Source organism: Heptranchias perlo, chromosome 7 (assembly GCF_035084215.1).
Source record: "Heptranchias perlo isolate sHepPer1 chromosome 7, sHepPer1.hap1, whole genome shotgun sequence".
Classification (NCBI taxonomy): Eukaryota; Metazoa; Chordata; class Chondrichthyes; order Hexanchiformes; family Hexanchidae; genus Heptranchias; species Heptranchias perlo.
In genome coordinates, this window is record NC_090331.1 from 54,915,968 (window position 1) to 54,930,038 (window position 14,071).

At 37.0% G+C, this 14,071-nt stretch overlaps 2 protein-coding genes and 2 long non-coding RNA genes across 6 annotated transcripts; 2 read left to right on the forward strand and 2 right to left on the reverse strand.

Moving 5' to 3' along the window:
- Positions 1–982: 982 nt before the first annotated feature.
- Positions 983–3,802, forward strand: hoxd9a (homeobox D9a). Its single transcript, XM_067987602.1, has 2 exons — positions 983–1,778; positions 2,471–3,802. The coding sequence occupies exons 1-2, from the start codon at positions 1,202–1,204 to the stop codon at positions 2,710–2,712; spliced, it is 819 nt and encodes a 272-aa protein (XP_067843703.1). The 5' UTR covers positions 983–1,201; the 3' UTR covers positions 2,713–3,802.
- Positions 3,803–5,203: 1,401 nt separating this feature from the next.
- LOC137323738 (uncharacterized) lies at positions 5,204–10,319 on the reverse strand. 2 transcript variants are annotated; one of them, XR_010963435.1, is made up of 2 exons: positions 9,835–10,319; positions 5,204–5,973 (listed from the first exon to the last, which is right to left on the reverse strand). It is a non-coding gene; the product is annotated as an uncharacterized lncRNA (long non-coding RNA). The 2 variants fall into 2 exon arrangements; XR_010963434.1 differs by lacking the exon at positions 9,835–10,319 and adding an exon at positions 7,896–8,250.
- LOC137323735 (homeobox protein Hox-D8) lies at positions 8,797–10,884 on the forward strand. 2 transcript variants are annotated; one of them, XM_067987606.1, is made up of 2 exons: positions 8,797–9,692; positions 9,919–10,884. In XM_067987606.1, the coding sequence occupies exons 1-2, from the start codon at positions 9,266–9,268 to the stop codon at positions 10,209–10,211; spliced, it is 720 nt and encodes a 239-aa protein (XP_067843707.1). In that variant the 5' UTR covers positions 8,797–9,265; the 3' UTR covers positions 10,212–10,884. The 2 variants fall into 2 exon arrangements, with proteins under 2 accessions (XP_067843707.1, XP_067843706.1); XM_067987605.1 differs by having other exon boundaries at positions 8,812–9,692; positions 9,916–10,884.
- Positions 10,885–11,399: 515 nt separating this feature from the next.
- Positions 11,400–14,047, reverse strand: LOC137323739 (uncharacterized). Its single transcript, XR_010963436.1, has 3 exons — positions 13,970–14,047; positions 12,426–12,521; positions 11,400–11,634 (listed from the first exon to the last, which is right to left on the reverse strand). It is a non-coding gene; the product is annotated as an uncharacterized lncRNA (long non-coding RNA).
- Positions 14,048–14,071: the final 24 nt, after the last annotated feature.

Sequence of the window (14,071 nt, forward strand, 5' to 3'; positions counted from 1 at the left end):
TAAAAATGTAAAACTAAATTTATTCCCTTCATCACAAACGAAGTTTGCCTGATTCGTATCATGGTGGACGGTCACTCAATGTGTTATCTGAAGAAACACGCAGTCTCCCTGCAGCTGTTTAATGGCTATCATCTTTAAAAACTCGGAATGAACTCAATCTTCTCGACCTTTACTCATAGACTCACTGCAATTCCTCCATTGTATCGCCATAGCACTGAAACATGGCAGTGGAGCTGGTGATGCGTTTATGTTCCAAACAGCGGGTACATTCTCCTCTTTTGTATACGATGGTACACTGAACTGCCATTAACAGGCTGTGTACGAGAAACATATTTATTGGCGGGAGTACTTCTACCTTTGTGGGAATCTTTAGGCGTCCAATGTTGGTTAAACATACTTTACTATGCCAAAAGAGGTCTGTTTTATTAAAGACACATTAATGTATAATCAAATGCACCTCATAAAAAATTTATTGATAGACATAAAAGCATTTATGGTGGCTTCTGAGTACAGACTATAAAGCGGGCGAGGAACCGTTTACTTCAAAATGTGGCAATATTTAAAACAAATTAAAATATTAGTCGAAGATTCGAAGAGGGGAAAATAAAATCAGCACGTTCGTGTACTCAAGGTTTTTTTAAAAAAAGCTCAAATCTTTCATTTTACAACATGTCGTTTTACTCCCTTTATGGGGAGTCGCTAGTCAATGATCTGTAAACGCTCTTTTCTAAATAGGGTTACAATATAGAAACACCAACGTACCTCGAAGGTGTTTTCTTGCCGCTTTATTGCACTAAGCTAACAGATATTTGCTCTTGACATAGATCATGGACTACGCACTGCTGATTATGAAATGAGTGACAGACATTAATTAGCTTACGGGGAAAATAGTCCCCTGTTTCTCCAGAAGCTTTTTTTTAACTGCATTTGGAGAGGTTTCTCCCTTGGCTCCAGCAGGATGTTTCCAACGGTCTTGATCAAGTGATTTTTGTTTTGCCCATTGATAATGTATTTTTAAAATTTCTCATAAAGCTGGGCTAGGCCTATTTGTGGTCACACTGATGAGCGGATTGATTTACTTGCTGTATTGGTAAATACAATCACGTGAGCCGCGCAACCAATAGCTGCAGCTGTAGTCGGCAAAATACTATGATTGTTCTGAGTGAAGGTATCAGATACACTTTCCAGTGTAACCTTTTCTATGAAAGCGAGAGAGCCTAAAATGTCGACCGGTGGCACTCTACACAATTATTATGTTGACTCTTTGATAGGACAGGAGACAGAGGACTTATACGCGGCTAGATATGCCCAAGGATCACACAGCACAGCCTCAAGGCCATCAGGTGTAGCAGACAGTTCAGATTTCTCTTCCTGCAATTTTACCCCTAAGTCAACCGTATTTTCTAATCCCTGGTCTCCCGTTCATCCTCAATCCTCTGCCGCCGTTGCAGGGATCTATCACCCTTACATGCATCAATCGCATCTTGCAGCTGGAGACACCAGATACGTGCGCTCATGGTTAGAACCACTTTCCACTTCAGTCTCTTTCCCCGGATTCCATCCCAACGGCCGGCATTACGGGATCAAGCCAGAAACTTTATCAACCAAGAGGACTGAGTGTTCTTCCTATGAGCTGCAAACCCTCAGCCTGCCAGAATTCACGTGCGGCTCCTACCCAGAGAGCAGGGAGAAGCTTTCCAAGGAGCTTGGCTGCACCAGCTCCGAGACTACGAGCAACAGTGAGCACAAGGAGGAGAAACAACAGCAACTTGACCCAAGTAAGTACAAAAATTGCAGCTTGATTTACAACCCGAACCTGTAGACCCAAGTGTGCAAAGCTGATGGTTTTACAAACCTATAAAAATGTCTAGACGCCTACCCAAGTCTGAAAAGCCACAGTCAGCAGTAAAACATTTATATTGTTTACACGGAATTTTTACACACAAATTTGTGTCTGACAAAACTATAAAACATTGAATTTTTTTCCAATTAGAATAAGATTTTATTTGTCAAAAGAATAATAATGCAAACACTTACATGATATAATTTATTAAATATCTCCTTCACACATCCGTGGTATTAGTAAATAGTAATATACAGCAATCTTAGTTGTTTTAAAGTTGATGCAATCCTTCTCACTGAATTTTACAGGCCTATCTGAAAATCGAAGGCAGAGTACATTGTTCTCATTTAAACATTTGTCACCACTTTTTCCATCTTTGTGTCAACGATTTTTTTCTATTGGGTAACAACCGATCTCAAAACAAACCCAAACATACAGAAACCGCATGCTGCTTCCATTTCTTAATATATTAAATCGCCCTGAACTTGACAAGCACCCAGTGGAGAAAGAGCACTGCATCTTTGAGTAATATTATTGCGTATATGCGAATTCTTGAAGGTGGTGGCTGAAATTCCAGGGAAAATATTCAGGAGATGTTCAGATTTTAATTCTTGTTTTTCCTTCCAGATCACCCTGCAATAAACTGGATCCACGCTCGATCTACCAGGAAGAAACGTTGCCCTTACACCAAGTACCAGACGCTTGAATTAGAAAAGGAGTTTTTATTTAATATGTATCTTACCAGAGACCGGCGTTATGAAGTTGCTAGAATTTTAAATCTTACCGAGCGGCAGGTAAAGATTTGGTTTCAGAACAGAAGAATGAAAATGAAAAAGATGAACAAGGTGAAAAATAATGAAGAGCCTTAATTGGTCATCCGTATCTTAGCGACAGATCTGAAAATCCCACAGACTGTGTAAAAAGTGTTTTGTCTATCTAGTTGAGCCTGGTCTATTCGAAGCACGGTCCATGTTTCTCAGTGTTGTACTATTTCAGAGCAATCCTGTGTTTAAACAACTGCCTTTTATCTAGAGACTGTCCCTGATTTGCTGCTATTGGGTAACATTAAATAGAATTTAAACTGATGTCAGCACGTTGGTTGTATTACGTTAAAACTTTGACAACGTTATTAAAATATACTTGTTTTATATAAAAATAAAACACGCATATTTGAACATTTTGTTTTGTCGTGCAACGTGTAAAGAATATTATTGTCAAATGCTGTGTTTCTGCTGTACTGTCAGTGTATTATTTAGAGCTCATAAATATAGAGAAATGCAAACCCATTGTCGTTTTATTCAGTTTTTATGCCGTTTACTCTGTAGAATATAATACAAACGCCACTGACTGTACATCATTCAGTTATTTTCCAGTGGAATGACACTATCATTGTGCTGATAAAGGGTGTCAAGCCAATGTAATATTTATTTAAAATATTTCAAGTAAATTTAGCAGAGCGTCACGGGAAGGTATATTTCTCGAATAACTTAAACGTGCCATTTAACTATAGGCATCTTGACTAAGTAACGCAAGTAAATAGAAAGGTGTTCAATTCTGTTGCTTTTCCAATGACTGTGGGCATCTTTTCTGTGCGTTTGGAACAATCTGAAGCAAATTTATTTTAGTGAGAAGTGAATACGACCTGCTTAAATGCGGTGTTTATTGCGTCTATTTGAATACTGTTATAAAGAGGCGGCTATTTGGACCATTACATAAGTCAAACCCAATGTAATTAATGGAGTAAGAAAATATAATGTCACAGTAATTTCTCACTTACTCCCAGATCCTCCACAGTATTTAATAGCTACCACAGATGTAACTGTAAAAATTATACAGTGCTGCAAAAGTCAAAAGACTATAATTAAAAGCAGAAGTTCCACTCATGTACCGGCCAATATACTCTGTTTGTACCTCACTTTTGCTCGTTATGATAACAATAAAAAGTTTATAAACATTTCAGATTTGCTGCTAGTGTAAAAGTCATTTATGATTCGATAAATGCTGTTTGGATGTAAACAGTTAGTCATTTTAAAAGGCACTGCCAAGCAATATATTCCGTTAGACGGACAGATATATTGTCTCCGCTTTATGTTTAAAACAATCAGCATTTTTCAATGGATGCTAATATTAAGATGACCAAATGAGGATTTCGTTCAAGTTAGCTGATCAACACTCTAATATTGACCTACTGAAGGAAAAAGATCATTGGCTTGTATAAATTACGAAAACAATTCTGAAATCTTGGACTTTCTGGATTGTGGTAATTAGCAACTATCCACTAAACACATCCTGACACACTTGCGTTTTATTGATAACGTTAGTCAGAGTTTTTGGTGAAACAAAAACGTGTTTTAAACAATGTATTTTGCTTATTTCCTTTGTATATGAGTTGGTGTCTGCTGGAAGGAAGTTGTTGTCCGTCTCGTAAGCAGATCTCTATAGACTGTGTTGTAAGGTGTTTTGTAGTTTCTAGCTTATTGTTTGAACAATAATGTGTTATTTATATTATTCACCGGTATCCGACTCGTAGCACGTTAGAATGATTCATAGTTACAAATACATTTGGTACATTGGTTAAAGGTATAAAAATAAATAACAATGAAGTATATACATATTACTGGTAAAGCATTGGATGCGGATTAACTATAACTGTGCACATAAATGACCACAGAGCACAGGCAACTTCGTATTATTTCACGTCACTGTCACATTATTGTCTCGGACTGGAAACAATTGGGTGCAGTGGTAAAAGTAGAACTTCATTCTTTTTGGAGAAGTTCTCTGAAAGGTGCTCCGAAGGTGTTGAATTGCAACACGATCTATTGCCACAATTCTACAGATAGTACTTTAGAACAGGAAGGAATGGGGTACAATAAACCCCCACAACTGGCTAGACGTCTGACCTTAATGACTTTATGGTTTTCTTCGTGTAATTACGGGCTTCTTTGAAATCAGCCAATTCAGATGTTTTTGTCTGTTGGTAATAAACAAAATGCAGACACTAGTTAAAGGGGCGAAGACAATTAATTCCGCCTTGTCACTTGAGTCTGGACAAACCGTTATCTATTCCCAAACATATATGTACGAGAGACAATGAAGTATACTTCGCTATAAGGCTGATTTATATAAAATATTAGTCAGCATGTTCAGTCAAGTAACAATAACGCGGGAATTTGTGGGCTTACTTAATTAACTGAAAAGACATGAGATAGAAAACAACAAAGACGTCCAAAGAAATAATACTTACGTGGAATATATTTTGTTATGCAAGATGCAAATGATTTGTACGCTAATAAGTGTAACAGATTGTTTAAACGACGAGTCGAAACTAAATTGAACACAGCTAGAAAAATCACTTAATTTTGCATTTGTGTTTTACGAATTTATTTAATTTTGCATCTCCATATAAATATTCCTTATTTTGCACACATACGCATACAAACGTATTCATCAATTCAAAAAAGATTGTAACAGCAGCAAATGGAGGACACCCAGCGATACTTCGTCTCATCTTATAGAAAGACATATTTAGATCCTTTCCAGATATTTAATAGCCGCTAATGGATTCCCCTCTCTGTGTCTCTGTGCTTCTTTCTTTGTCTCTGTATACACGTGCAGTCATACATATCTCGCTCTCTCTCCCTCTTTCTTCGGATTAGTACATCCGAATATATGTATTTCTATCTTAGATTGGGCCCTCAATTAAATATATAGGCAATCAGCCGATATGACTTACATTTGTTTTGGACAGCCATATCAGAAGAATAATATAAATAATTAGTCGACTGCTTTCTGCCCAAACCCAAGTGTAAAAAGTTTCAAATTATCATCTAACTTTTGTACCTCTGTAGTTTCGCTGGAGAATGCTGAATGCTATCTTTAAATAATGCATAGAGCATATGAGACAAGATTCAGTGTCAATTCTGAATCATTTCATATAAAACCATTTCTAACATCAATTGAGATCTAATGGAGCTCCTTTTACATCTAGTTTCTTCTCAAGCATGATAACTGGTTCTTAAGTGATTCTGCACAAAAGTGAACCAAAGTAGCCCCAGTTGCAGTTCTGTCGTAGTTCATATCAGTGTCCACTCGGGGGTGCTGTCGCTCCATTATACCAAATTGAAAACCTGCAAGTGACAACAGAAACATAGCAAAACAGTTAAAAGGAAAGTATTAATTTTTCATAGCGCCTTTTCATTTAGAAAACATTAAAAATAGTAATAGTTGAAGTCTGATTCTTAGGAGGAATTTCAAACTACAAGTTTAATATTACAATTCACTAAAACGTTCAAAATCATAGATGTATGAACATGTGCTCGCTTGAACGTAAAAAGTTCCATATAACTTTATGGAAATTCATTGTTAAATAGTTACATAGTACAGACTTTCGATCTTAAAAAATCTGTAAGAAAAAAATGACGGATTTTTCATAACAATTTACACCTGTTATAGATAGTTGTAATTTCAATTTTCACAAAAAAAATCCATATTTGTGCCTGCATTCGCCTTTGTTCTAGCGATGTTCATTCTCCGAAACTCTAAAATATGATGTTTCCACAATTAATGGAGTCGTGCACTACGGTCACAATCGGCGCGGTACGCGTTAGATAACGTGGAGTGGGATTGGAGAATAAGCATAAGTCTGAGATTTTTTTCTTTCTCAATTTTAATAAATTACGTTATTCAGAATCGAAAACTGAAAATGTGCAAACTATTGTAGCAATATTATTACAAATAGTAAACATTTCGAGCTAATCTTAGTGAAATGCATAATTCCCAACTTTAACTGGCGTAAACATTTCTTGATTTTAACGTTCATTTCAGTCATGAAAACAAGAATCAAAAATATAGAGCCAAGTCTACGATTAAAAAAAATCCGCTTTGCGTCCAATTTTACAATCTTCCCCTTAAAATACTTCTTTCAAAACATGTAATAATTTTCGAGGATTTCTGAAACATTTTTCAAGCGTTCGAATGCTCTTAAAGTAAAATACAATAAACTATACTATACACATTGTGATAATTTCTCACAGACTTGCTGCATTCACATGTCCCGGAATAAATCGATTACAAATATATAATTGTTTCAGAGCGATAAAGTTAATAAAGTCTAGAGTTAAAATTGGAATTATAATCTTCACAATGTGATTCGAGATGTCTTTTCAACAAAAAAAAACGTTCCCATGATTTCGACAGAAATGCTTGCGGCGGGTTTTTTTTAAAAAACTATACAGACGCCATTGTTTTATATTAGATCCGGACCCGGCAACATTTCACAGTTACAAATAAATACCATACGCATTTATTTATCGCTGATCACTGGGGGGATTATTCAATAAACCTGATAAGGGTTAATTTGTGCTTTTCGAATTTCTGGTGTATCTCCCTTCGATTAGAAGCGGCTTTGCAACCGTTTCAGTTGACGAAACAAAAAGAAAAGTAAAACAGAGCTAACAAATAATTTAAATTAACAACGATTTGTATATATAAACTCTCCAGCCTTGCGAGTCAGATTTTTTAAATGGGAAAATGACTTGAATGGTTTGTACAGAAAGTCCACCAGAGAGATCTTTAAGTAAAGATATAGATTTATCCTTTCATAGTAACTTGCTTAAATGAAGCAAACATTTCTGCAAAATACCTATTTTGCCGAGAAGAAAATGCACATATGCAAATTTGTGCAGAACAGAATTAATATGCAACCTTATATTTGTATTATATATGAATGCAAATGTTCATCATACTGAAAAGTACAGTTTGCCGAAGGTTTTAACTGTGGCTATGATCAGTGCCTCTGCTCTGGAATGATTCAGTTAACACTGGGGAAAGGGCAGATTTTATTTCCATCTCAGTGTATAAATTAATGAACATTATATTATAATTACACAATGATAACGCGTTTAAAATTGCGAATTTTCGGCTGACTGTTTATGTTTTCTGTAAACAAATGAAAAATTATTGAAAAAGAATATAGTTGCACCAAAGTCTAGCACATATTGGACTAAAACAACTCATTTTGGTTAATTTTGAATTAACATACGCTGCATACATTGAAGCATAGGTGGAATTCTTCTGGTTAGCAGTCAGTGAAGACATTTCTGATTATATTTCCCTGAAGCTTTCTGTGGAGTTGAAACAATCACCGGAGCGTGAGGAACAAAGTTCACTGGTCAATACAAGTTTAACCAGATCAAGCACTCTTTTCGATTAAACTTTAAACGCAGTCGCTTGAAGGAAAAAAAATGGGATTCAGTTTATTCATGAGCGATTCAGCTATCAGGAACAAAAGCTAACCAGCTCGGGAACTGTGCGCCTATCATCTCAAGCTTGCTAGCTCTCCTGATGCTGGAGTTTTTGTTGAAATTTCGACCTCGAGCTACAAACTTTGTGTTTGCCTACATATCCGAGCTGCTTTTCTCGGTAATGACGTCTGCCAGGGGTGAAATGATGGAAATTGTATTCACCGGCATGATTTTCATTAGGTAGCAATTAACCTCGAAGTTTCAGTCAAGCGAGCCTATTTTTTATCTGAGGCAAGGGTAAATGTTTCTTCCCGTTCTGTGTAGAAGGGATATTTCATACAGTATATTTAATGCTGTTTGACACAATTTTTTTTTAGCAAGGATCAATTTCTGTTCATCTGCTTCCTACTTAAACCCATAACTGTAACAACTATTGCTGATTGACGACAGTTTATATGTAAATTATAGGAGTATCTATGCGCCAAATATAATTATGTATACAAATATAAATACATATATTTATAAACCAGATAGACAGAGTGACAGACGCAAGCATATTCTACAAGATTTACAGAAACAGCCCGTACAAAATAATCCCTGATCTTAATTCTAAGCTTGGCCTTTTAGCCCTCTGGCCTCCCCCCCCCCCCCCCCCCATTTTCGACTATGTCTTGACCTTGAGACCAGTCTCACCTTGTTGTGTTCTAAAATCTAATTGCTGTGCTGTAACCGGGCCAGCTTCATTTCTCTTCAGTTGAGTGGCGCACGTATTTCATGTTTTCTGTGATGCGGCCCGCCTAATTGTAATGAGAGTGTGCTGAATATATTAATCCGCATGTTATCTTTTTTCCCGATCTGTATGCCCTCTACTTTTTTAAAAAATATATCATTTCCCAGTACAGACGTGTTGCCCGGGAAAGCGGTAACTGTAAACGGCAGTCAAATATCTCCTCAGCTGGCTTAGAACTGATCTGCGGGTTCAAAGTGAAGCAGCCAAAGCAGTGAGGCAGTTGTGTACCTACAGTATTAGCGAGTATGTTCCACGGGGCATCAGTGCACACTGGACCTGCATTGCCATCATGAGCACAGTGTAGACCGGGGAACCCAATAACATCACTCCAGTATTGTTTAACATTTATTTTGTTGGTATTCATTGGCCATTCTAGAGTCTGCACAGATGAGTTCATATTTTGTAAATCCATTCTATTCCAAGTACAAGCCAGGAGAAGCCCTAAGTCCCACTTACTACGACTGCCGGTTTCCACAAGACGTGACCAGCAGACACGCTGTGGTCTATGGTCCCAGCAGCGGCGCGAGCTTCCAGCACCCAGCTCAAGTTCAAGAATTTTACCATCATGGGACATCAGCACTTCCTAATACTGGCTTTCAGCAGAATCCTTGTGGAATTACGTGTCATGGTGACCCCTCTAAATTTTACGGATACGATAACTTACAAAGACAGCAAATTTTTACGACACAGCAAGAGGCCGATCTGGTACAATATCCTGACTGTAAATCGTCTAGCAGTAATATTGGCGAAGAACCAGAGCACTTAAATCAGAACTCGTCTCCTACTCAAATGTTTCCCTGGATGAGACCTCAAGGTTGGATATATTAAAATTAGCTTCCATCTCACGTTTTACTGCTCAGTTATACTGCCAAGGTGTTTAACGCTATCTATAATAGTCTGCTTTTGTAGGAACACTTTCCTTATGTAGCATTACCGAGCAAAGCAAAGATCGTTACCGTTATTCCTAGTTTGTCGTGATTTGATTGTGTGCATTTTATCCGATATTTACTGTCTCTTGTGTTTCTCGTGTTCATTAGCAGCGCCCGGTAGACGCAGAGGGAGACAAACTTATAGCCGATTCCAAACTCTGGAGCTGGAAAAGGAATTCCTGTTCAATCCGTATCTGACTCGAAAGCGAAGGATCGAGGTTTCACACGCACTGGGACTGACTGAGAGACAGGTGAAGATTTGGTTTCAAAATAGGAGAATGAAATGGAAAAAAGAAAACAACAAGGACAAATTTCCAACCTCTCGGAATGAGGAGGAGGAGGAAGAGGTCAAGAAAGAACAGGAAGAGCCCGAGCAGGAGACAACAGCAAAAGAGACCAAGTAACTTTACCCCCTTTGGCCTCAAAGCAAAACGTCATTCAGTTTGTGCCAAATCCACTGTTAAACGTGTTGATCAGAATGAATCCTCCAGCACATTGATGGCTAGTTTTGTGTAAACAGTCCACCTGTTTGTGAAGTTCTTTAGAGCCTTAATTCGACATTATTTCTAATGAGGCCTGTGTGCATCAGTTTAACCATTTCAATGACACCCTGACAGATATAGTATCAACCGTCGTATAGAATTTTGCAACTCCCTTTAAAAGTGGAAAGCAGCAAAATCGCAGAAGAAATAGCCATTTGAATAAAGATTTTATTGCTTTTTAATAGGACGAAAATATGAAATGATATCGTGATTGATTTAGTTTGTTGATTTTATTTAGCATTTTGTGATTATACCCAACAACATGAACTGCCTAATAGAATGGATTATTTGGAATGTATTGCGAACACACTTAATTAATGATAGAAAAAAAAAACGTGCACTTGCGATGTGTCTTAATTACTGTGCGTGTAAACTAATTGGTGGTGTATTGCGGCTGGAAATTCTCAACCATTACCTATTCTCCGATACGCATATTATAAACACAAGCAAAAAAAATGACAAGGTATTCCGCAGCAATAGTCACTTTTTATGATGGTCGAATGTGATTAAATTAATAAATGTTGATTAAACCTAACTGTGTACTTGTTTCATTTTACAACCTGAATCCCAAAGAAAATAAAAGTAATGTGTATGACAGAAAACCATTATGCTCTTAGTTAGATTATCAGCTGAGATTGCTAGATTACTGTTTTGTCAGCGTTCTGTAGCTGTTTCAAGTAAGGTTAAATCAGATGTACTTTATTTTTGTATGTCTATCCCTACGGCCACAAGGTGTACATCTGCCATACTGCGCCGCATTTCTTTTCGTTGGAAGCAAAAGCCTGAAGATGGCGTAATTCTTTATATGTAGTTATAAAAGTTAATGATATAGCCGATGATTATAATATTAGTTTATCTATGCCCTAAGTTAAATGCCTTTCGAGTGACCATTGGCTACTCAGATCACATGCCTGGCTCATGTGTGGCTAAAACGACGCTGTAAAAGTTAGTGTTTGGTGTTAAACTGCGGTCTACTGTGCACGTATATCAGCAAATCTCGTAAAACCGACAATAAAAGTTCTAATACTACAAATCACTCGACAAACTGTGAACTTCTGGGTTCCAATTTATTCTTTTCTGGTTTAAAGGCTGGGGGCGAAAGTAGAATCTTCAGTTGTCGAATAACCTTCCATCTTTCCATTAAACTTTACTTAAGCAGCCATCACGCCACATCTAAACTGTAACAGGATCAGTGGGCAAGCTGCATATAAATCCCAACCATAGGAGCTGGCAATTTTCTGTCTCCACCTTTTCTTTGCGCACAAAGTACAATGACATGATAAGCCTGAATAAAGAAAAAAAACATTGATAAGAACAAACAGGAAACAATTAGCAGGAGAAAAAAAGCAAACATTGTACTTCAAATGTTATGCAAACAATCAAAAACGCGCGATTATTTGCAGAACTAAAGATAACAGTATCCATTTTACCAGCAGACTCCAGAATCCACTCTGATAACACAGCGCTGATGTTAAGATCTCTGATTTACGTAACAGTTGTAATCGAATTTAATTATGTACTAAATAACTAGGCGTCATTTTCTCACGATACCCTCATTCTGTCAGGTATAGTTTGCCATATGAAACATTAATTAACTAATTCAGACGGACAACAGCTAAGTTTGGAAACTCCAGATTTGTTAACAGAGCTTTATATTGTCTATTTTATGTTTCCTGATCTCAGTGGCATCATACTTCAATTTAATGCAAATATGTTTTGTGAAATATATTGAATATCATAAACGTGCCCGATTATAACGTCAATAAATCATTTCGGAGAGTAAATCAAGTGTAAATAAAGTAATATCAGGATTTTATTTTTGAATTTTCATTCCTGTGCCGAAGGGATGTTCTTTGCACAAACTTTCAGCAATTTTTCACAATCCTCTCTTGCTTTTTAACCAGATATGTTTTCAGTATGATATGTGATCAGGACTCCTTTTTAGGAAGAATACTTATTTTTAAATTTCATCAAATCTGTTTTCAAAAAGTTCTAAATCAAAGAATGAAATAAATAAAAAGTTCTTTTTGCATCCGCTGCCATTTACAAATTGGAGGATCAATTACGGGTCCTTACCGCAATAGGGGCTGTACAACGACGGTAGAGCTGGGCCTTATCAATGGTCTTATTAAATGGCAGGAACCGCAAGTTTGTAGGAACCCCATGTTTTTACTGAAAGAATGGTGCAAACAACGAAAAGGCTTTTAGTGGAATTAGTCCTTTGACATGGTTGTTAAGTTTCATATATGCATTGATTTTCACAATGAAGATCAAAAATAGTCAGAAATGCAGCGACATGCATTAAAAGAATGCTCCTTGTGAATCCTTGGTTTCTTTTGGTTATTGAAGCCAGTTAATTTGGTTTTGCTAAACAACCCTCTGTAGAAATCCCACCACCACACTCCAGACAAACGTTTTTCGGAGCCAGAGTAAGGATAACTTACAAGATTTAATGTTTTATTTATATTGCATTTTATTTGTGATCTGACGATTCTAGTTGTTTTACCTTTATCGTAAGTTAAGTTTGAGAACACGGTGCTTAGACATTTGCGTTTCTAGCAGGCGATTCTGTATTTCCTCCGTAAGATCACTTCAAAGCATTAGACCAGAGACAACCAAGTCTCCAGAGTTAAACCCGCGGGAAACATGGGATTAGGAAGAAATGTGGATATCAAATATCTACCAGCCATCATCTTTTTTTCCCTAATGAATGGGGCTCCCGTGAATTTAACATTGTGCAATTGTTGCAACATCATGTAACATTAGTTGCCGAGCCCGTTCACTGCGAGTGAAGCGAACGGTCCTGAATAATTACCGAACGAACTGATTCAAACCATTTACAAGGTCTTTCATTCACGCTGAATATATTTACGCAGCGCCGAAGCTATTTTATTCATTTCACCCAATTCTTATTGACCACTCGAATGTGTTTTTTTTTACTTTATAGGGTTATTTTCTCCTCTACACTGGAAACACCAGGCTGCAAAATACAATGTATAACCAGGCGTATAATACAATGTTCCACAGTGATTATAATTTGAAGTAAAATATGTAAATAGGTAGCTACGTTTGCTGATATTTAATTTTCACTTTCTCACCTGTGTAGAATGCAACACGGAACATTTATAATAAGTTGACACATTGCTTTTATTATTCATTGTTATTTGAATGAAGGCAGTCGCCGTAGTTTGATATTTATTTAGTAGCCAAACACGCTTCTGGTTCGTTTGTTGCCTGCTTTTAACTCGGTCATATCGAATGGGCTCAGAAAATCACGTCAAAACAAAACGAAGAGGCTGCTTGATTCATAATTGGCAACATCAGATATTGTGAACGCTACACATTTAATTATTTGTAAAAGTCTTTTTCAAAAAAATACGTATGCTTGTAGTTGACGTACTTAAGACATGAACTTAAAATGTATAGATTATCAAACAAATTGTGGGGCTTTGATTGCTGTATGTGACATGCCCACTGCAGTGGGAGATATTCCCCTTTATGTTTGTCGTTGCTGCACTTCCGCCTGTATAGTTGGTTAAAGCGTTCGTTACAATAGACATTATAACAAATAGCTGTAGCAAAGAACTCGTTAAATGAAACATGGCGCTTGCGAGCTATACTTGCGAAATCCGCAAGGAATTGCTGCGAATTCCTTTTTGTTTGAAGAAAATTTACAACTTTGTAATGGACCTTTTACGACGGAGACGGCGCTCCTATTGGCT

What these genes read in the sequence shown, in the direction of transcription:
- hoxd9a (XM_067987602.1), top strand. Translation starts at nt 1,202, where the DNA reads ATGAAAGCGAGAGAGCCTAAAATGTCGACCGGTGGCACTCTACACAAT. An exon ending in ACAACAGCAACTTGACCCAA is followed by an intron (nt 1,779 to 2,470) that starts GTAAGTACAAAA and finishes TTTTCCTTCCAG; the next exon opens with ATCACCCTGCAATAAACTGG.
- LOC137323735 (XM_067987605.1), top strand. Translation starts at nt 9,266, where the DNA reads ATGAGTTCATATTTTGTAAATCCATTCTATTCCAAGTACAAGCCAGGA. An exon ending in TCCCTGGATGAGACCTCAAG is followed by an intron (nt 9,693 to 9,915) that starts GTTGGATATATT and finishes CGTGTTCATTAG; the next exon opens with CAGCGCCCGGTAGACGCAGA.